The sequence below is a fragment of the Vanellus vanellus genome (genome assembly GCF_965231255.1).
Source record: "Vanellus vanellus genome assembly, chromosome: 23".
In the NCBI taxonomy this organism is placed as follows: Eukaryota; Metazoa; Chordata; class Aves; order Charadriiformes; family Charadriidae; genus Vanellus; species Vanellus vanellus.
This window is the reverse complement of record NC_138928.1, coordinates 3,516,302-3,537,202: the sequence shown is the minus strand read 5'-3', so window position 1 is coordinate 3,537,202 and position 20,901 is coordinate 3,516,302. Positions and strand designations below refer to the sequence as shown.

General features: G+C 41.9%; 2 protein-coding genes across 17 annotated transcripts in view; one reads left to right on the top strand and one right to left on the bottom strand.

Annotated features, from left to right (window-relative positions):
• OARD1 (O-acyl-ADP-ribose deacylase 1) overlaps positions 1-20,901 on the top strand; it is a 357,380-nt gene that overhangs the window by 319,419 nt on the left and 17,060 nt on the right. For 2 of the 9 annotated variants that reach the window (XR_014270003.1, XR_014270004.1), the window contains exons 1-7: positions 16,947-17,080; positions 17,404-17,471; positions 18,003-18,147; positions 18,303-18,361; positions 18,730-18,842; positions 19,151-19,605; positions 20,708-20,811. Coding sequence is in view for 7 of the 9 variants with exons in the window: in XM_082494567.1 (XP_082350693.1) it covers positions 17,005-17,080; positions 17,404-17,471; positions 18,003-18,147; positions 18,303-18,361; positions 18,730-18,842; positions 19,151-19,253 (564 nt within the window). In the remaining 2 variants the exon portion in view is untranslated. Of the gene's footprint in view, positions 1-16,241; positions 16,261-16,946; positions 17,487-17,567; positions 17,641-18,002; positions 18,148-18,302; positions 18,362-18,729; positions 18,843-19,150; positions 20,619-20,707; positions 20,812-20,901 lie in introns of those variants that run through there. The other 7 variants (XM_082494571.1, XM_082494567.1, XM_082494569.1 and 4 more) reach the window with 7 other exon arrangements.
• NFYA (nuclear transcription factor Y subunit alpha) lies at positions 48-13,297 on the bottom strand. Of its 8 annotated transcripts, none has more exons than XM_082494532.1 (9): positions 13,135-13,297; positions 11,356-11,442; positions 8,856-9,002; positions 7,434-7,565; positions 6,692-6,797; positions 6,017-6,183; positions 5,055-5,228; positions 4,576-4,677; positions 48-3,637 (listed from the first exon to the last, which is right to left on the bottom strand). In XM_082494532.1, exons 1-9 carry the CDS (start codon positions 13,207-13,209, stop codon positions 3,584-3,586), a joined length of 1,044 nt encoding a protein of 347 aa, XP_082350658.1. In that variant the 5' UTR covers positions 13,210-13,297; the 3' UTR covers positions 48-3,583. The 8 variants fall into 8 exon arrangements, with proteins under 8 accessions (XP_082350658.1, XP_082350661.1, XP_082350662.1 ...); XM_082494535.1 differs by having other exon boundaries at positions 6,017-6,177; XM_082494536.1 differs by having other exon boundaries at positions 6,017-6,165.

Below are 20,901 nucleotides of genomic sequence, written 5' to 3'. Positions count from 1 at the left end.
ACAGAGCCAAAGCTTGTTCTCCATTTATAAATTTTTTATTAGCTGGATAGTGTACACAGTACTTACAATTGCATCTATTAAAGACCAAAATACACTTGAAAAAATGCATCATATAAAAAAAATTATAAACTCTTAACTATATACAAACTTTGCCTTACATTACATTAACCTCAGTACCCTCCCACACCCATTCACAAAGAAAAGCTTTTCTTTTTTCACTCCCCCCTCTTTTTAACATGCAAGGCCTTAAAGCCATTTAGCATCACTTGAGGACCATTTTCCACATCTCATTCTTTACACTCATAGAAAACTGGGTTTTGATCGGTTCACGACTCCAGTGCTCTCTGGGTCCATCGACCATGTTTTTTGTTCTCCCCGAGCCTCTTCTTTTATCCTCATCCGCTCTTTTATGCGCTCCCAAAGTGGAGTTTTTGCTCAAGTGTACCCAATCCACAAAGAATTCTCATGTAATTACTATAGAGGTTTGAACTTGATGATGTCTCCAATTTAACAAGTTTACCCAGGAAAAGAAAGCAGACTTTTTTGGTAACGTGGTGTTGACCGATAACTCCAATCTCACCGAGCAAACACTACTTTTAGAAGTGAATACACATAACCCAAAGCAAATGAAAAATATGACAGTAGCACTCAGGCTTTCACATCACTATTTAAAGTATTAACAATAAGACTTTCTACATAACACAAATCCATAGGTCTTAATACACATTCTACAACAACGGATCAGAGAACCTATATATGAGGGGGTTATTGGGGAAAAGAGTTCTAGTTGCTTTGAAGAAGTTTACAAGTTCTTTAAGAAAAGAAGTAATTACTCATTAAAAAAAATACCTATGTCAGAGCAATAATCTTGCTTCCCTAACTTCCAACTCTGAGGGGTTTCTCCAGAGATTAGCCATTAGTTGAAGAGCAGACATGTTATGGAGAGGTTGTCTTACTCCAGCACAGAAATACTCCTCCAGCACTGACAAAATGTACAGATGATCAAAAAAAAATATTTACAACAATGCTGCAAATTCAACTAAAGCAAATGTTTTGTTACTCCTTCACTAAGAGAGCTACATATTTCCTGAAATGGGTGACCTCACAAGAAATGCCAAGTGAGGATTTCATAGTTGCCAACTGAAGAACATAAGCACCATGCTCTAATTGGCCAAGTATTTTTAAGGCGGAAGCAACCAAAGGCATCAAAAATGCCATCGCTGCAACGGAGGTAAACAAATGCCTTTTGAATTATTAGGAAAAAAAAAACCCTAACGTAAGATTTGTGAGCAGACCGTTAGATTACTCATATAATTTAAGACAAAGTCAAAAGAAAGATTTATTTGCACATCAAGAACTAGGCCATCTCCTCCCATAGCTGAGGTGTCACTGGGCGTTGGAAGAGTTTTTCTTTCTCAGCTTCAGTTCACCATGTCAGCTGTGGTAAGAGTAAGAACATGGAACTAAAAATTCAGAAATAAAATTAACTGAACTCAATTTAGAAAATCCAGCTGCCTAAGTACAAATACCAAATCTGCATTTCTTCTTTGTTCTTTCACTGGCTACGCACCTCCACAGATGGCTGACCTAAACATTGTCATCCTTAGTATCTAGACAGGCACGCTCTTCCTCCAAGATTGGCTGCTGGCAACGCAGAATCTAACATTTCTCCGCATTTCTGCTCTCTCTTCTTGCACTCCTTCCCATCTTCTTTTAGGTCTAGTATGCTATATACGTGCTCTTTTATCCAAAGTAAATAAAAGTTTTCAAGGCTGTGTCTTTTTGTACCCTCCCAGTCTCTACAACTTGCTAATTTGTCCTCCATTTTGCATTTAGTCACTAGCTTTCAGTAAATAGAAAAACATAAGAGGGAGATAACATGGGTTGTATTTTTCCAAGTTCCAAGTTTTTTTGTCACTTGAAAACAAGAGTTCACTGAATTTAAACCTGTCCTTGCATGCTCTCCTCAAAAACACCTCGCCTGCTACTTCACCTCTTCAGGTTTGTTATCACCTCCCTCAATGACAATGCCTGGCTGTATTTCCAATCCCACACCTAACTGCCCTGATGTAGTTTTACAGAACACAAAAATTGGAAGAGATGGGACCACAGCATGCAGGTGATACCTAGAGTGCCTGTAAAACTTATCCAAGATGGGAGGAGATGGGCATGGAAAGATGGAAGCATCAACTGTTAAAATGCTTATGAACTACAGCTTCCATCACCAAATTTCAAATTAGTAAGAATGGAACAAGCTCAAAATCTGTAATGAGCTACAGAATTAAAGACAAAGACATGTTGTGTCGAGATACTCAGCCAGAAGCCAGCTACAGGTCATGAAAAAATCATTTTTTTTAAAAATAAGTACTCCTCCTCCATTAAGTGCCACTTTTTTTCTATTAAAGAGGATAGTCTATAAAAAGCCTGAAAGGTTCATCAATATCTGCCTTCATTTGTTTAACAGTCCTTCAGCTACATCAGGATGAGCTAAGTTGAGTTGTCCTATGCTTCTGCTGTCATGAAACAATCCCTCACTCTGTGTAGAATGAGAGAATTGTAGAACTGGTTTAGAACAGACATCAAGAAACACCATTACAAAGACGGTCAAGTGCTATCACTCTGAGCTTGCAGATTTTGTGTCTTCTGGAGGAACCATGCAGCGGACTGGCACGTTACACGTTAGAAGGAAGATTAAAAAATAAAACCAAAATCCTTTGGAAGAGACTCACTTAGAAATTTTAATCCTTTTTATACTAGCATCCACTTTTCTTCCAAAGCAACAACTACCAGCAATAAACATACCAAAAACCACCCAGAGATTGCTTTTACTGATTAAATCCTTACCCCCACATCACCCTCTCCCCTCTTTCTTCTTGGAATGGATATGCAATATATCAAGTCTGGTAATCATCTTGAAGTATTTCTATCATTGTGACTGGATGGCTGAACTTTTCCCAGAGAAGACCTTGCTGTTTACATATTTTACAAGGTGGTACTTAAAAGAATCCCCTTCAGTTTCTGCCAGTTTCATAAGTGCAGATGCAACAACAGGGAAGAGTTCAGTTAACAATAAAGTCCAAAGGTGTAAGGAGTGCGTGTAAATAACAAGTCTCTGCTGGGAAAACAAAGTATGGTGGTGTAGCCAGGTCAGTGCTGGTTGCTATAAACTGGATTATGTCTCTGTACAGAAGGGCCATAATTCCAAGAGGTCTTTGCTGGCCCTGCTTCAGCATGCCGGAGTTATTGCTGATCACCGAGTCAGTGCCACACTCTCACCCACAGCCAATCTTAATGCAAGAGATGTTAAAAGAAAAAGAAAGGCATGAGCAGCCAGACTCTGAAATCCCTGCGCTGGATCAGAAAAGTATACCAAGAAAGTCGTTAAGTTTCCATTTGTTGAGTCAACTGCAGTTAAAATCTCGACCACATACTGAAAACGTGGTGCTTGTTCTGTAGAAAAGGACAGGCTGTGATATGGCGATTGTCCCATTGAAAGACTTGCTTGATACACTGGGAGGGTAGGACAGACTTGCAGAAGGGACGGGAATTCCATTCAGTTATTTTTTTTTCCTTTGAGCAGCAGTTAGGAGACTCTGATCATCTGTGTCATTGCTTCTTCATTGGCCTGAGTTGGATCCTACAGATAGAAAACACATACCATGTCATAGCTTCAACATTTTTTCTATAACAGCAGGGAGAATCACACACAACTATGAAGAGGAGATACTCCTGCCACCTTGACCCCTTGATCTCTAAACATGTCATATTTTCCCTGGGGTTTAGAGACCAGTGTAAGAAAATGGGATATATAAATCTTAATAGTTCCTAGTAACGTGTTGTTTCTGGTAATAGGGAAGACCTAGTCTAGTATTTGGGAAGGACTCCACTCCACTAAAGCCACAGGACTGCTTTAAAGCACTAATCAACAACAGCATTTGCTAGTTCTACTCTGTTGTGTCCCTTCCTTTCACAGAATGAATCACAGAATGGTCAGGGTTGGAAGGGATCTCTGGAGATCATCTAGTCCAACCCCCCCACCAGAGCAGGGGCACTTCTCCAGGAGAGAAGTCCCTCCTCAGGTTGAGATGGAGCTTCCTATGGTCACGTTTGTGCCTGTTACCTCTTGCCTTTGAAAACATGTCTTTCACTTTTTATGTAAATCAATATGCAGCTAAGAATCAGATATTCACATTTTTTAATTTTCCATCAGATGTAAGATAAGGTGTCTGTAACTTTAATTCATGTCCTAAAAATAATATACTTCTGGTATGCAACCAGAAAGACTGCAAAGACTGTATTTCTTACGACAAAAAAAATACAAGCGTTCTCTGTTTATAAAACAAAGTGAATACATTTCTAGCAAACTTACTCAAGTCAAATAGACACTCACTGTCTACAAGAAATGAGACAGAAGGTTTCTTTACAATGCCTGAAACATAAATTCAAAGGCAGAAAGGGACAAAGGTCAGCAGCCTAGCCCAAAAAAGAACAAACAAAACAGTACAAAGACACCTCTAAAGTGTCTGAAGAACCAAAAGTGGCGATTGTGCAAAAAACAGACAAAATTTTACTTACCTGCATATGAGGGCTGTCTTTTTCCTTTGGTGAGAAGAAACGCCCACCTTCTCCCCGCTTCCTGGCCATGGCATGACGATGGCGAGATTCATGCAAGTATTTCTGCAACAATATGAAGGGGGTAATGAGAGACCAGCCCACTATTTCTAGTTCAGTACTTCCAGTTAGGGAATTTCCTGACTGCTAGAAAAGCCTATTCAGTCCACGTCCTTCCCCCTTCCCCAAAGATAAAGCATTTACAGTTAAAGCCCATTTGCAATACAGCCACATACATATTCAACAATTAAAAGCATGCAAAGGAAGCAGGACTGCCACCAAGAGACATAAAAAAATTACTCTGACCTAGCTTATGAAAAAAAAAAAATTTAAAAAATAATTGAAGAACACTTTCAGATTCTAGTCCTCATTTTCCAGCACAGGTGGTTTTCTGTGCCTTTCTCATAGATCAACCCCATATTAGATGTGAGTTATATTCTCACCCTTCTTTCTTTGGGAATTTTTCCCTCCGCTTCAAGCTTAGCACGTGCCTGCCTCCTCTTCAGGATCCGGTGATACTGCTTGGCATTTACATAAAGGGGCTCCTCCTCCAGCATTTCTGCTCCAGGCAAAGGTATTCTCTGGATAGCCGGTACTGATCCAGCTCCAGGTACCATCTGTACAGAGAAGAATATATTTTCAGTACTTGCAGCTCAAAACAGAAAATTAATGCAAAAAAAGTAATTAAAAAATGTTAAAACGTGAAGTGTTTGGGTTTTGTTCAGATAATGCACATACTTAAATTGAACGTTGTTCTCAAACTGCAAAACAAATTTAAACAAATCAATTACATATCAGTCATGCTTCATTTTTTTTCCCCGATTATGGTAAAATTTCAATACCATATATAATGCTATGACCATGTTACTACTTCTTGTACAATTAAGCATACAGGACGTGCCCATTGCTTCCCTTTCTTTTTGGTTATTCACTTATTTAATTTATATGATAATTTCAGAGCATTTCTTAAGCAAATATTACGTGTAGAGCTGCTGACATCTAGTGGGGACAAACAAAATTCAAGTTAAAAGGCATCACACTACAAAGAAATAAGAATTGGCAGAAAAAGCCCTCTTATGAATCAGAGAAACAAATACTAAGGGATCCTCAAGAAAAGCAGTAGCCGATTCACTCTTTTTAAACCTCTGCTTATCAGTTATTTTGAATTTCAGCTTCCAGATTTCTGAACTCAATCCGCAGGGTGCAAAAGAAAGTACAGAATACATAGATCACAATAGGACACAGGCCATTAAAACTGAAAATTTGTATTGTTTAAACTTTACACTGATGGAAGCTACAGAGAAGACTGACCATATTAAGGTTACACAAATCTCAGAAAACAGTTTGTGTACAGACATCTTAAACCTCAACCTTTAAAAATATCATTGGGAAGTTAAATACATACCATAACCATTCCACCTGAATTGACAACATTTCCAGCAACTGGCAGCGTCACTGTGACAGTCCCTTGTCCACTACTGGTTGTATTGGTGTTGGCTCCTGTTTGGACAATTTGCGCTCCAGCCAAACTGGCTGCTGGAATGGTGATCATGCCTGTAACAGGGACTGTAACTTTAAGAAAACAAAACACAAAAGAAAAAAAAACCAAACCAAAAACACGCACACAAAAAGAAGGGAACACCATTAGTCCCGCTTCTGTTTTTTACTCATTCATCCTTCCATAACATGCAAAAAAATTTAGAAAAGCATTGCAAGTTATAAACTAAATTCCATCACCTCATCCTCATACTTCCTGTATTTTGCATTTGTATCTGCACAGTAATCCCAGTTTCAGCTAAGACATCACATACTCTAATGTGTAGAAGCAAACTTAAGTGTTTCTATTCTAATAGTCCTTGTCAAAGAAAAGTGCTGGTTTTTATTTTTCTGGGGAAAGAACCACAGACCGAATTCCTGCGTGACAATATAAACATGTCTTGCATTCACTATGCCAACGATTCATATCACACCACTACTAGCATTGCAACTCGACATTTTCTTGGACAATAATTACAAGGCAATAAAAGCCTATCAAAGAGCTATTGAGAATTCCTGATTCTTTACACACCAAAGCTCATACCTTGTTGGAGTATGGTTCCATCAGCATTAACTGGCTGATAGACTATGGTCTGGCCTTCAGCTGCTTGTGCTACCTGTTGTCCTTGAACTGCTATTTGTTGCTGGGTCTAAACAAAACAAAAAACACAGTAACTTTACAAATTGCTTATTTTTCAAATTTTACAATTCCTGAATTAACACATGGTGCTTAAGGTGTTTCTGGCATCTATTTCTTTTGCTTTGTTACCAGCATCAAGAAATAGGATGGAGCACATACCAACCAAACTGTGGATAAAATACCAAAAACACTTATTTCTAACAGTATAGTATTTAATATTGAAAGAAACAAGTTCTAGGCTTCCTGTCTCACTATGAATATGTTAAAGGAAGAACTAGTCTGCTCAGACATTTAATTTTGGTCCTAATCAAAAGAATCAGCAGAAAACTCAGGTATGACTAGACTACTTCACAAAATGGCGCAAGTATGAAATTAGCAATACTTCATGTTTTCAAATTTCAACAAATAGACAAAAACAACCACGAACCAATAAAAATACAGAAACACAATGGATAAAAACATGCAATCTATTTCCTCTGCCCCAGAGTTACATATGAAATCACTACAAAAATGAAATTCATTCTCGAGTTCTCCTCAGTATTAATAATTCCTCTTTTTTTTTTTTTCCTTAACCACATGTTAAGTCATTTGTCAAGTTTCTCTTCCTGTTTCTCTCAAGAAAACCCTTTCATGCTGGTGCAGTTACCTGTGTCTGGCCAGCAGTAACTGCAGTCTGTGGCTGCTGTATAATGATCTGCTGGGTCTGGCCCTGCTGCCCCTGTACCTGCACAGCCTGCCCACCTTGAATCTGAATCTGACCTGGCTGGACCAACTGAATCTGTGGAAGAAAGAGTCAGAAAGGAACATTAACTATGCCTCTTATTTCTCCCTCCTTGGCCTCAGCATTACCAAATCATCTCTGAGGATGATTTACCGTTGCAAAGAAAAAGAAATCACTGATTCTTCTCTTGTTCCATTTTAAAATGAAGAGTTTTAATTTATTCCTCCCTGTGACACAGCAGTCACAACCATGCAGAATAGAGGAAATATACCATGCTGGTGTCATTATGCCCTCGCAGTTCTCCACTGCTTACACAATAAAATCGTCAAAAGAAATAAATTATTCACATGGAACTAGGAGTAATAAAGTAATAATACTTAGGTGAAATAAAAAAAGAGGACTAAGATTTAAGATATCTGTAGAGTGTTAATTATCCAGCATACAGAAGTACTCCTGGATATATACAAAAATTGTCTTCAGCTTTGCAGAGAAGTCTTTCCACCAACGTGGAACATTTCTTAGATTAAAAAACAGGAACTGGAATATGGTTCAAAGCTTGTGCTTAAAAAGCCAGTTACGGATTTTCCTCCGAAAACCAGAATGTAAAGAACCTAACATAAAATATATTGTTTTTCAACAAAAGAAATTTTAAATAAACCTCTCAAAACATCAAGACATTATATGCCTTCCTGGACTGTGCTGAACTTGATTCCTAAATCCCATTCTCAAATCACTAGAACACTTTCATTATGCCACTGTTACAGTTCTTCCTTTTGCTTTTGAGGAACACACTTTGAGCACCTGTTTAAATTTAAAAACTGTCTTTTAGACAAATATTTCAAAATAACTGCTTCTAATAAAATCCATCTTCTACAGTATTACCTTCTGTGCAATGGAACTCTTTAAATTCACCTTCAGCCATCACATGTTAGATGAACTCAAGCACAAGAGTTATTTTCAAGAAGCTTTCTTAAATATTTTTTTTTAAAAATATCCTCTTTCTGAGCCATAAATTGAGTAGGCACCAGATCACCAACTATACTGCAAGAACCAGTTAAAATAAAAATAAAAAACCCCAAACCAAAAAACCCAAACCAACTCCAGCTGTATTTTAAGGGACTTCATTTAAAAGGTTTGCACCACCCCATTAAAATACAAAAATCAAATACACAAAGAATTTTCATTGCATTCTTAACACACAGCTCACTGCCAGATCCATAGCTGGAGAACAACCGTCTTTGCCCAGTTTATTTTAAGAGCGCTGAGGCAAACATACTATCTGACAAGGTGAGAACATCACAGTTCATTCTCTGCAATTTATCTTAAATAAAATTAGGGTTATCTCACCTGCTGCAGTCCCTGTGTTCCAGAAACCGGGACCTGCATGATTGTCTGGCCCTGACCCCCAGGCACAGCCTGCACCATGATGGGCTGGCCGGTTGATGTGATCAGCTGGCCCCCGCTTACTTGTACCATCAGCGGTTGACCCTGGACCTAGGAAACGGGAGAAAAAACAAACAGAACAATGAAAAAGTCTGGTGACACGAAGCCAGAACCTGAAGTGGCTGCCACATGAGGCTAAATGCTTACCTATTTTAATGCAGTGACCAGAGAACCTGAGCAACAGTCACTAACCTGGGTTCAAATCTGCATCAAATATCTTTAGTTTCTAAAAATTTTTCCATGATGTGCTACTGGATTTAGTAAATTATCTTTTTCTGCTGCAGTCCAACCAAAACTTCCAAGTCTAATTGCAATAAAGCATGAAAAGCACAGCTAAATTTTCCAGAGACAATAACTATCTTCATGCACAGCCCAAGAGCAAAGTGTAATAAAAGAAACTTCATTATCCACATCACTATTACTAATCTTTAATTGGGGTTTCTAATAAGGAAAAGCTCTAAATAAGCTATTCTCACAGAGAGATTCTGAGGTAGCTTCTACTCTCTCCAATTACATGCTTACAACATTCCCATTTCCTAACCGATATATAGCATGCAATGTTCTTAGAGAATCTTTTCACGGTTATTAAGTGAAATTACAAACCTAACACCACAAAATGTAGTTCAGTAAGGACGAGTGAAAGAAAGGGAGCCACAGCCACTTCTTGGCCCAATAAGGCTTACAGCAGACTTAGAAATTTGGCATAAGAGTCTCTGGACTCTTGGACCAGGTATGTCTCTGGTCACTAGGAAAAAGGCCAATGAAAAGAAAAGTAGGGAGAAAACCTGACTGTTTAAACACCCTCACCCACTAAATCCCTAAACTCCTCAAAATATATCTTTGAAAATACCGTACCTCCACAGCTTAAATGCGAAATGAGTCTTGTGAACTAGGTAATTGATCACTCTTTACCATGCTCTGAGTGGTTTAGATACAAGAGCAACACAACATGATAAAAACTCATTGAGTTCTGGGGTTTTCTACCTGTAAATTTCAAGAATATGCAATAGCGAATGCTCACTCTTCAACCAGTGTAGAATACCAGGCTAAACATCAGTACAGATGATGAAAAGCATCATCTGAAAGCACACACTGAACTACCTAAAACCCCTTCACTTTGCACAGTTCAAATACCTTAGAGAATTATATGCAAACCCATCTATGGAAGCGACCACAGTTGCACCTCAGTGATCAACACCCTACATAGAAGATTGTGACTTTACAGGTGACCCAATACCCTTGGGACACTGTTCTGTTCCTCAACCTTGTAACTATTGCATACGAGCAAAAATCGGTAGTACTTGTTTTGAATTACAACAGAGAGAGAGATAAGCATGCTCGTGTCAGCCACAGAAAAGCACAGTCAGCAGTACAATATCCAATAAGCAAACAGAAAAATTAGACATTCCGTGATTCTTGTTAATGTATTAGAGCAAGCCAAAATAACAAAAAAAAGGAGGGGGGGTGGGGGAAGGGGGTGGGCAGGACACACGACGATGACCAGGAGGCCACAGTGACCCAAGCAATTCAAGTCAGCCAGCTTTTCATATTTTAACTCTGAACATAAAAAATGCTGTGTTCAAATTTACACCTGGCAAGACCATTCTAGCCTCTTGGAACTCTCCTCCTCTGAAGAATCATAAAAACAAACAAACCCAAAATACTCAGTGTACAATGCACTACTAAACAGCCATCCAGGGTTTATCAACTCCTTTAAAAGCCTCCTACGTGAGCTAATGAAACAAAGTTTGCAAGACAGAAAATACTTCACATTGAAACAAATCAGGGTTTGAAATAACCTTGCATTTCTTTCCAATTTGGGATGTATTTCCTGTTAGGATGCATACTTCTTCTGGGTTTCCTTGTGTTGTTCACACATAAGTAAGAAATAGGATCTTTCAGTCCCACAGAGGCCAATATTGTCCCCAGGTGTCCTTTTTAATCACAGATGAAAGAGTTTCACTCTTCAAGCTGGTAGGTCATCCACCACCTCTATGTCTGTCTTTCTCGTAGAGAAGACACAGAACTACTCACAGTGGATATCAGAAATCTCATCTCTTTGAAACTACAGGAAATCCTTGGGTTATCTCTCGACTGTTACTTCATCATCTTGGTTTGTTTTGTTTTGTTTTTTTTCCTTTTAAGTCCCATTTCAACCACGATTCACTTTCAGAATTGCAGCAGCAGCAATTCATGAATGCGTTACGGTTTCTGGCATGCACCTGAGATCCAATGAAAAGCTCTAACCTTCATGGAAAAACTTAGAACTAGCATAAAGCAGAGCTACTACTGCTGACAAATTCTCCTGTTCCTATTTCAAACCCTAGAAAAAACACAGCATTAGATATGTGGCGATGGTGAGAGTCATGCAGTGCTCACAAACACAATTAAGAGAGATCACCACTACCTGGAGGGTCTGGACTTGCTGGCCTGAGGCGGATGCCACCTGGGCCTCAGTCTGCAACTGGACAGCAGTGACACCACCCTGCTGCTGGGAATAGGAACAGGAATAGCTTGAAACATGGAAATGCACAGCTCTGACAAGAGACAACGACACTTTGCTGGAAGAGGGTGAGTTTAAACTTCATACATGCTGCTCTTGGAACATAAGGAATGTGAATACGCTTAGCAAACCTAAGAATGGAATAACAAAACTGCATATGATACTGACAGGCTTCGATATCCCAAACAAAAATCATTTACAAAGAACATAAGATTATTTTGCAGAATTTAAAATCTCTGCTTCAGTGTTTTAGACTACTACCTTTCTGCTTCATGTCTCCTTTCACTGCCCAGGTTTCTCACTGTGAAGGGGTTCCAGATTTTTGTCAGGCTTGTTAGTTACAATAAAGGCCATAAATTCCTTTCTGCACAGAACAGCAGTACAGACGACTACAGTCTAAGCTTCATCTTTGTCACTCCTGCATCAAGGTCTTCCCACCACTGACCTTGAAGGACAATCTTGAGAGGTTGCAAGAGCAGTTAAATCTAAAAGCCTTTGCTATCTTTAGCCTCTTTAGTAAGACTCCGAAAATAACCTGGGTTAACTGTGTTCGCATTTGGGAGATGAAGGACATCTCTCTATTAAAAGCTGTACTACAACAGGCCTGTTAAAAAATTGTTTTAGAAAAACATTCCATGTCAAATACAACACAGGCTTTAAGAGCACATACTGAAAATGAAACAAGCCAAAGTATGTTTTACTTCCCTTTTACCTACAAAGTGTCAATAAAACCAAATATATCTTTGGTAATCTGCTGGAAGTGGGTATTTTTGATTATTTTTAACATATAATTTTTTAACCTCAAGTACAATCTTGTTCTTACTGAAAAAGTCAACTTCAGCTGAATTCAGTGGAAGAAGGTGGTCCCCACTATCAAACGCTTAACAGGCTGATGACAAAGCAAAGCCTATCTCACTGAAAACATAATCCAGTGGCTCATTCGTTTGCATGACAAACTAAGAAACTCCTCTTGCCTTGAGCTAGAACAAACATAAGATGCAACAAAAATTCAGGAGCAGCACAGCTCATCTGAAAATGCATTACTAGATCTGAATGGGTGAAGTTTAACAGCAAAAATCTAAAAGCCCTTAAAGAAACCCCAGCCCTACTCATCTGCACATTATAACATGAACTAGAAATTTCTGTCTAGACTGGATTAATTTATCCAAAGCAACACGTTTTGTTGCAATTCCTGTATTGTGTGTTCACTTTGATCTACCTGTATTTCTAAAACAACGGATCTCAATAAATCTTTTGAGAAGGCTAAAGAAAGCCTCTACAGGCTTGAACAAAACCTGTTTCAATTTTGGGGGTAATCTACATTGCTCCTTGTGTGACTATTTAGATTAATATTCTGTTTCCACCACTTTCAGAGAGGATTTGTTACTTCCCTCATGTCACTACCAGTTTGCAAACTCCCTACTACACTGAAATTTGGTACTTGTATACCTGCAATTTTATCAATTTAATTTTATAATAAGTACTTTTTTTAAAACCTATTTACTCAGACTTCAAGTCAAGTCAGATCACTGAGCACTGGTCAGGTGACCGAAGTCAAGTAAACACGTATATAAACAGTATCATGAAGCATCTTGCTGGTTCTGGGAAACTCTGAGAAGTACAAACAGATTTGTAACTCGGTGCTGGCAATGCCAGCTCACCCCTTATCACCTTCCATACCTGCTGCTGAATCTGTCCAGCCTGCACAACGATCTGCTCTGTGGAACTGTTACTGTTCGCTGTGTACTGCTCCATAGCGCTTCAGTTCCAAGACGGTAAAAGGCACACCTCAGTCTGGGTATCTGGCAAGACAAGTTAAAAAAAGCATGTGATTACTGTCCCAAGGTTTGAAGATTAGTATTATTGTACAGTAGCTGAAAAGCAAACCATCTGCTGACACTGAGGTCAGAATCACGCTGTAAGAGCCGCTGTTTAATCAAGGACCTACCTCTTTCATAATGTCACCTCACTTTCATTGAATAACAAAACCAGAATTGTAATTTCAAGAATACATAACTTGACTGAGAAGCAAAAGGTATCTCAATCCCAATTCTCAGTTATCTTCAGTGAATCAAATAGTAGCTATGAACCTGTTTCTCCTCCTGTTTTACCCCTTGAGTCTGTGTATTCTGGGCTATAGGCAATTACCTACACTGCATATTGGTGGAGAAGAGGGGTGCTATCATTAAAAAAAAAACTCACAAAATACAAAGTTTAGGTATAAAACCAAATTACATTACAAGAATTCAACAACACTCATGGAAACTGTCTCTCCTTCCCCATCTACGCAGCACTCCCTCCTCATATCTCTTTCTTCTCTTCCTACTTTCATATAATTTGAAAATAGCCAGCAGACTTCTCACTGCTTCCATCCTTTTACTGCCTCTCATTTCTTGGACCCTTGCCTACACATATGAAGAATACACTGTTTAAATCCTGCTTTAGCAGGGGAGTTGGACTAGATGATCTCTAGAGGTCCCTTCCAACTCTGAAAATTCTGTGATTCTGTGAAATAAAATACCTAGTTCCATTACCCCCTTCTCCCTCACATTTCCACTCTTCTCAGTTGATCAGCAAGGGAATAATTCTTACTATTACTTTTAATGAGGTATTTGATTAATGCTATGACTGAACAAGTACCTGCTACATTAGTGAAAAAGCAGTCTATAACTTTAATCTTTGAAGACTAAAGCAACAAAAAACAGGCCCCTTCAGTTTTCAAAGAAATGCACTCAAAATTTATTCACAACTTTAACTAACTGTAACTGTTGCTGTGTTTACTACTGCAATGACACCTCTCACGCTGCCTGCTCTTCAACTTTAAAACATCCCTTGTACTTCAGTGTCTTGCATTTATCTTAAGAACACTTCATTTTTTCATCGACTTAGTCCTCACCGTGACCTGGGAAAACACACAACGATTTTACATTTTGTTTTCTTGCACATTAACGCCAAATGTCACTTACCTACAAAAATAAACGATAAACTAGTCATGACAGACCAGAAGCGTGCACATTACAGTGGGCATAATACTCAGCCATAATATCGTAAGAACCTTCTCAGTCCCTATTAGATCTTTTGTTCAGAATAAGGATGTAGCGACACTAACCCTGGAGATCACAAATATAATCTGAGTCACAGCACCAAAAGGCACTACATTTTCCTGCAATTTTAACTCTATCCTTGGCCCATTTAGTAACTGTTTTTCACAGCCTGACAGAGTAAGAGACAACATTCTTTCTGAAGATGATGCTGTCTTAAGGTTCTCATTTCAATTTTGCACTGTATTCTTAATTTCTGCCCTAAATGCCTGTGGCCCTGTCAGAAAACAGCTCCCACATTTCATTCTTCAGGGAAGTATTTCAATAGCAAGCACAGGATGGCACTAAACCGTGTTTGCCAAAAGTTCTCTGCCTTCCTTAACACCACAACCAATAATCAAGCACAGGCATACCTCTGGCTTGGGAATGCTTCTTCACCAACCCCCGTGTCAAGCCCCTGCCTTGTTTACTTAAAACATTAGCAGCATTGTAATCCTAACTCTCTGCACCAGCTGTTGCTAGCCAAAGTTACAAACAGAAGATTTCACATGCGCCGGATCATGGCCCTCCGAGGGATTATTTTGTTCCCTTCAGCAGAACAGAGCACCAGCGTTGCTTTATCAAAGTTAAATTTTAAAGATCAGTCATCTACTTCAACAGCATGCTCCTCCCACTGCTGATCTCACCACTCGGCTCCTCCTCACCAGGCCCTTGTCTGCACTGAAAATGACTTAGTGTTCTAGTTCTATCAGCATATATTCACATATTTATATACATATGAGGCTATAGGAGCTACACCAACAGTTCTCTTGGCAAATAAGCTACGCTAAGAACAAACTAGAGTGATAAACCTGTGCTAGGACTTCAGCTAGGCTTGAAAGCATCATTTTAAAAACGTGTTGCACACTGAAACATTACTAAATGGGCAGAAGTTTCTAGGGCAGACCCTGTCAGTCCACCCACATGATCGTTGTCCTCTAAGGACACCACCGGAGGACAGACACCCACGCGAAGCCAAGGATGGGATTTCGCTAAACAACAGCACAGACACTCCACAGTCACATCTCCCGCTGCTCGGCAACATAAAACACGTGCTACCCAGATTTTTCTTCCGACCTCCTTATCAAACTTGCAAGTCCGGGAGTTCACCCAGGGATGTTTCCATTTTTATTGCAGAAAGCCTCACACCCGGGTTTTTTTTTTCGGCGGGCAGAGCAGGCCACGCTGCACTCAGGCGGACGAGGCAATGCCCCGCAGCTCACGGAGGCGAAAGCAAGTGTGGGGGAAAAACTGCAGAAAGGGCAGTTTCTCCTCACAGAGGAGCACGTGGCCGGCGACATTTGGCGCCCAGGTGCGTTCGGGGGAGGCGGGGGAGGGCTGCACACCCGCCTCACAGGCACGCCGGGGAAGAGGAAGGGGGGGCAGCGACCTGCCGTCGGCGCACACTCGCCGGCTTCCCCCCCCCCCCCCCCTCCCGACAAGGCGGGGAGGGGGAGGAGAAGGAGGAGGGGGAGAAGGAGGAGGGGCAGCCCGGGCTGCCCGCGGCCCATCTGTCAGCAGGGCCGGCGGGGAGGCTCTGCCGCTCCGCTCCCCCCACCCTCGGCCGGTGGAGGGCGGGGCCCTGGCGGATCCCGTCCCAGCGGCCCCGCACGGCCAAGGCCTGTCCCCGCCAAGGGAGGCCGAGCCCGCCGCGCGCCTCCCCTCAGCGGCCCAGGCCGCGGCTTCTCCTCCGCCGCCGCCCTCCGCCCCGCGCCGGCATCTCCCGGTACGCTCCGCCCGCCCCCGTCCCGGGCCCTCTCCTCCCGGTGCGCGGCCCCCCCACCCCCGGCGGAGCCGGGCCCCGTCCCTTCGCCTCCCCCAGCGCCCGGCCAGCCGGCCCCGGCCCTGCGAGCGGCCTCCTGACTGGTCACTCGGCCCCGCCAATCCCGGCGCTGGGGCCGGCGCTCGGGGGCTCCATATTGGCTGCTCGCACTCACCGTGCCTCGCTCCCCCGGTTCGGGTCCCGCGCTGATTGGCTCCGCTACCGGTCCCCGAAACCCAATCAGCGCCTCCACTCAGCCGCCGCGCAAAATGGCGCCCAACCCCGAACAAAGGCAAGGGAGGGGGCGGGCGCGGGCGGCGCAGGCGCACGGCGGCGCGCGCCCCGGCTGGCCCCGCCCCCCTCTCGTCGCGGCCCTTAGCGCCGGGCACCGCCCACCTGCGCCCTGCCCAGCTAAGCCTACTGCGCCTGCGCCCCAGGCGGTGCGCGCGCCTCTTCGAGTCGCCGCGGCCAGCAATGCGCAAGCGCCGGCTGCGGCTCCACCCCTTTCCTCGCCTTGCTCTAGGCTCCGCCTCTGAGCGTCCTGCGCATGCGCCGGGGTCACGGTAGGTTGGCCTTCGGAATGTTCTGGGTGAGTATCATAGAGAGGGCAGTCCTCCGGCCTGCCTAGAGAGGCGAGCGGCGGCGGCGGCCATCTTTGCGTGGTGATAAGGCCGCTGTGGTGGAGCGGAGGAAGGAGTGGGTTGGCCGATGTGGGGAGCGGTGGGGAGGTTCTTCGTGGCGCAAGCCCCGGCCCAGCGGATCATTCTTCACGCCGTGCCCGCGGGTGTGGCCTGCTGAAGGGTTTCCTGAAGGGGCAGGGGCGACTCGGAGGAGAATGGAAGGCCTGTGGTTGCCGGTTGTGTGGTGGCCCAGGACTGGGGGCCTCTTTGCAGCTCATGGGCTGGAGCTGTGGGGCTGCAGTGGGAGAGTTTGCACTGCATTATTGGGGTGTACTGGCCTCCTCTTCTATTTTCAAGGGGGTTTTCTTGATTGTTGTGGCTGTCCCATAGATGAAGTAGGCTCAGCCTTGCACCTTCTGGCATACCAGCTTATTCCCTAGTTTGGGATTCCTAATAACTGTGTTTTTCTCTCTTGTCGTCTTTCCAGCTGGAGGAGTCTTCACCATAGCCCATGTTACCATGGCCACCCACTTCTCCAAGGATCAGGAGGAGAGAGTGCGTAGAAACGAGGTTACCTGGGCTACTACTCTGATGTGTGTCTCTGTAAAGAGACCTTCCAGTCCCCCTAATAATGTGGCAGTTGGCTGTACCATGTAGCTTTTTGGAAGACAGTGGCTCAAACTGCTAAATTTCTCATGCTTTTGTGCTTATGTCAGTGATGCAGGTATTGTACAACAGTACAGAACTTACCTGCTTAACTGAACTTCTGGGCATATCTAGCACTGGCGCACTGATAGCATGCTGAAGATGTGCACTAATGGAGTTGTACTCTCTGTTACATAACTTTATTTTTTAAGCATTGATTTTGTAAAATTAAGTGCTGAGCTAGCACGTGATACTCGTAGCTGATGTTGTGGAAGAGACAGTTGTCTGTATATTGGCTTCATAATTCATGCCAACGCATTTACTTGTGAACTGCATCTTAATGCCTTACGCTCTTTAGTGTACAGGCTTGCCCGTTTTCCTGTTACCTGAGTTGGCACTCAGCTTATTTTCCTTTACCCTTGTTTTTGTGGTGTTTTCCAGATCAAGTGTGTTAAGGGGGACCTTTTCTCGTGCCCCCAGACGGATGCATTGGCTCATTGCATCAGCGAGGACTGTCGCATGGGTGCAGGCATAGCTGTTCTTTTTAAGAAAAAGTTTGGAGGCGTACAAGAGCTGTTGGATCAACGTGAGTGATGCACGTGGGGTGGACATGCAGGAGCTGAAGGGAAAACCTTGATTTCCAGCAGTAAGGGTATTCCAAGCTACTTGGGGTGCAGGGGGAATTATGTAGTGGAATGTAACTGTTTTAAAAAAAGTACCTTCTTAATATTTTCTCTTTAGAAAAGAAGACTGGGGAGGTGGCAGTTCTCCAGAGAGAGGACCGATATATTTACTACCTGGTAAGAGCGGGACATTACTCTCACACTTTCCTGTAACTAAACTCTCTTAGATACGATGATGAGGGCTTTAATAGTTGTGGGGTTTTTGAGTTTCTTCTAAATAAGAAGTGTGAGATGTATTATTAAATCTTGCTTGTCAAGAAGCAGCCATGCTCTTGTGTATGTATATATAACTTTAAATTGACAGAACTAACTGCTAAATGACACTATTTTAAGCTGTGAATCATAGTTCTTTTTCCAAGTCTTTTCCTTTCACAGTAGCAAGTCTGGGTGTGGAGTTTCAGAGCGTAGTGGAATGTGTTTTTTAAAAAGAAAATTTTGCATTGATTATGCCAAAGGCACAACTGACCTTCCACATTTATACTTAGATTACGAAGAAGAAAGTTTCTCACAAACCAACATATGAGAATATGCAAAAGAGCCTAGAAGCCATGAAAGCTCATTGTCTGAACAATGGAGTTACTGACATTTCCATGCCTAGGTAAGAAAATTAGTTACTGCAGTGTAAATGCTTCAGTGTTTCTTGCACAGTATAGTGTTTGAGAAATGATGCCCTGCTGTGAAATAAGAGTTCAAGTATCCACTTCTCTTCAACTGTGCAAATGAAATTTGCATTTCCCAGTGTGTTTAAATGAGAGCAAAACATACAGGCTTGGTTGTTTCGTTATATTAACTGCATGATGTTGGTTTATGGTGAGCTGAGTTAGTGCCATGTAAAATTGTAGCTGCTTGAAGAGCTAATTGTTCCAAAAGAGGCCATTACAGCTGTTTTGTTGTCTTATTTGACAGGATTGGATGTGGACTTGATGGCCTGGAGTGGAATAAAGTTTCAGCAATACTCGACCAAGTGTTTGAAGACACAGATATAAAGATCACAGTTTACAGTCTGTGAACAAAAGAGTTTAGAGAGCCCCATTTCCCTTGCTTTCAGGAGTGGAAAACTGTTAAAGCTGAGGGGGAAACTGCATGCTGAGTACATTCTTTGAGCATAGCTCGCTCTAGTTTTGTCAGTGGCAGGGACTTTTTTAACAAAAACAAACAAATAAAGCTCCAGAGCAGCTAATTTGGGGTGTAGTGTTCAGGGAGCCTGTGAAGAAGCTTGTTAAACCTCAGGGAGTTCCCAGTCTGTCCCAGCAAGCCACGAGATGTCACTGGTCCTCCACGGAGCACCTGACTACACTAGAGCTGCTACTTACAGCTGACAGTTCCTGTGCAGAGTGAAATTGGAGCTGCCTGTTGCTTAGGTATTGGTTGGTTGATAGTTACGGTTGATAATGATGAGCTGTGGAGCCCTGTCGCTTTTTTTTTTTTTTTAAGTTTTGCAATGTTGATACCTGGCATATGATTTACTTACTGTGTCCATTATGGGATTAAAAATCTAATTTCCACTTTCTGGCCGCAAATACAATTTTTTGTTATGAGATTGTACTCACTAAGAATCATGCTGTCAACATAAAATACATAGCTCTTCAGCACTCTGCTGTTGGATCATAGCATGGTCCTTTTGAAAAACACGCCTATGTCTTTATGCGTTGTGGCTGTATTCTAGAGGAAAATTGGGTTTTGAAGGTGAATGCTGGAGATACGACAAGACACCTTATGGGTGCATTTTATACTGTATAATTGGTGTCTGCAGAATTCAATTTTCTGAGAATCCACACACGTGAATGACTGATGTGCTGTAATATGTTGTAGTATGGCATTTAAGGTTTGGTTTTCATATTATTTTTTTTTTTTTTTACTGCACTTGTAGTTGAGCTGTTATATGTAGGTTGGTGTTTGGTGTCACCAATAGCAAAAGGAAATCAGTAACACACTTAGCTCATCAGGTCATTGGTAAACACTTGATTTCTGAAAGTTTGGTTCCAGTACTGAAGAACTATCATACACTCTGCATTTCCTTTATGTTTGGTGTTTCCCACCCTCCCATAATAAATCTTTTTGACTTCTCTTGTACTGTTGAATAAACCTAAAAGATGGGGCGTAACAGTTGAGAAATTTGTAGTTCCTAATTGGTTTTCACTATGAATGGAAGGGGTGGAGCGTTTTCTGTTCTTAGCATTGTGGGTTAATCTGTATCGTGTGGTTTCTTTACCAATGCAGATTTGCAAATCCTGTTTATGCCTTGTAAGACCGTTGTATTATCACTCTCCCTCCTGTTTGTTGACCATCTTCTGTAAATTGTTTTTGGTGGATAATTGCTGTTGCTAAATACAGAACTGGAGAAAAAAAATAAACTCGGTGAGACAATTAGGAACTTGGAGTATTGAGCTGATCGAGAGTGGATATCAAGACTACTCATTGATTTAGTCCCTACGCTTATTTATGTTTGTTTTTTAAATCTAGTGGCAAAGAGATGAAATCCGGAGTGGCTCCACAAAGGTGTTCCCATTGCCACTTGTTTTTTCTGCCTTGAAAATTTATGCCAGAATTCAGTACAATTGGCTGAGGTAAGAGATGGGTGTGGTCAGCAGTTTGATGTGTGTGTCTAGCATGGTTGCAGCTTGTGACACTGCAGGAGAAATCCAAGGTGAAGAACT

What these genes read in the sequence shown, in the direction of transcription:
- NFYA (XM_082494532.1), bottom strand. Translation starts at nt 13,209, where the DNA reads ATGGAGCAGTACACAGCGAACAGTAACAGTTCCACAGAGCAGATCGTT. An exon ending in GAACACAGGGACTGCAGCAG is followed by an intron (nt 7,566 to 8,855) that starts GTGAGATAACCC and finishes TTTCTTCCACAG; the next exon opens with ATTCAGTTGGTCCAGCCAGG. An exon ending in AAGACAGCCCTCATATGCAG is followed by an intron (nt 3,638 to 4,575) that starts GTAAGTAAAATT and finishes TTCTATCTGTAG; the next exon opens with GATCCAACTCAGGCCAATGA.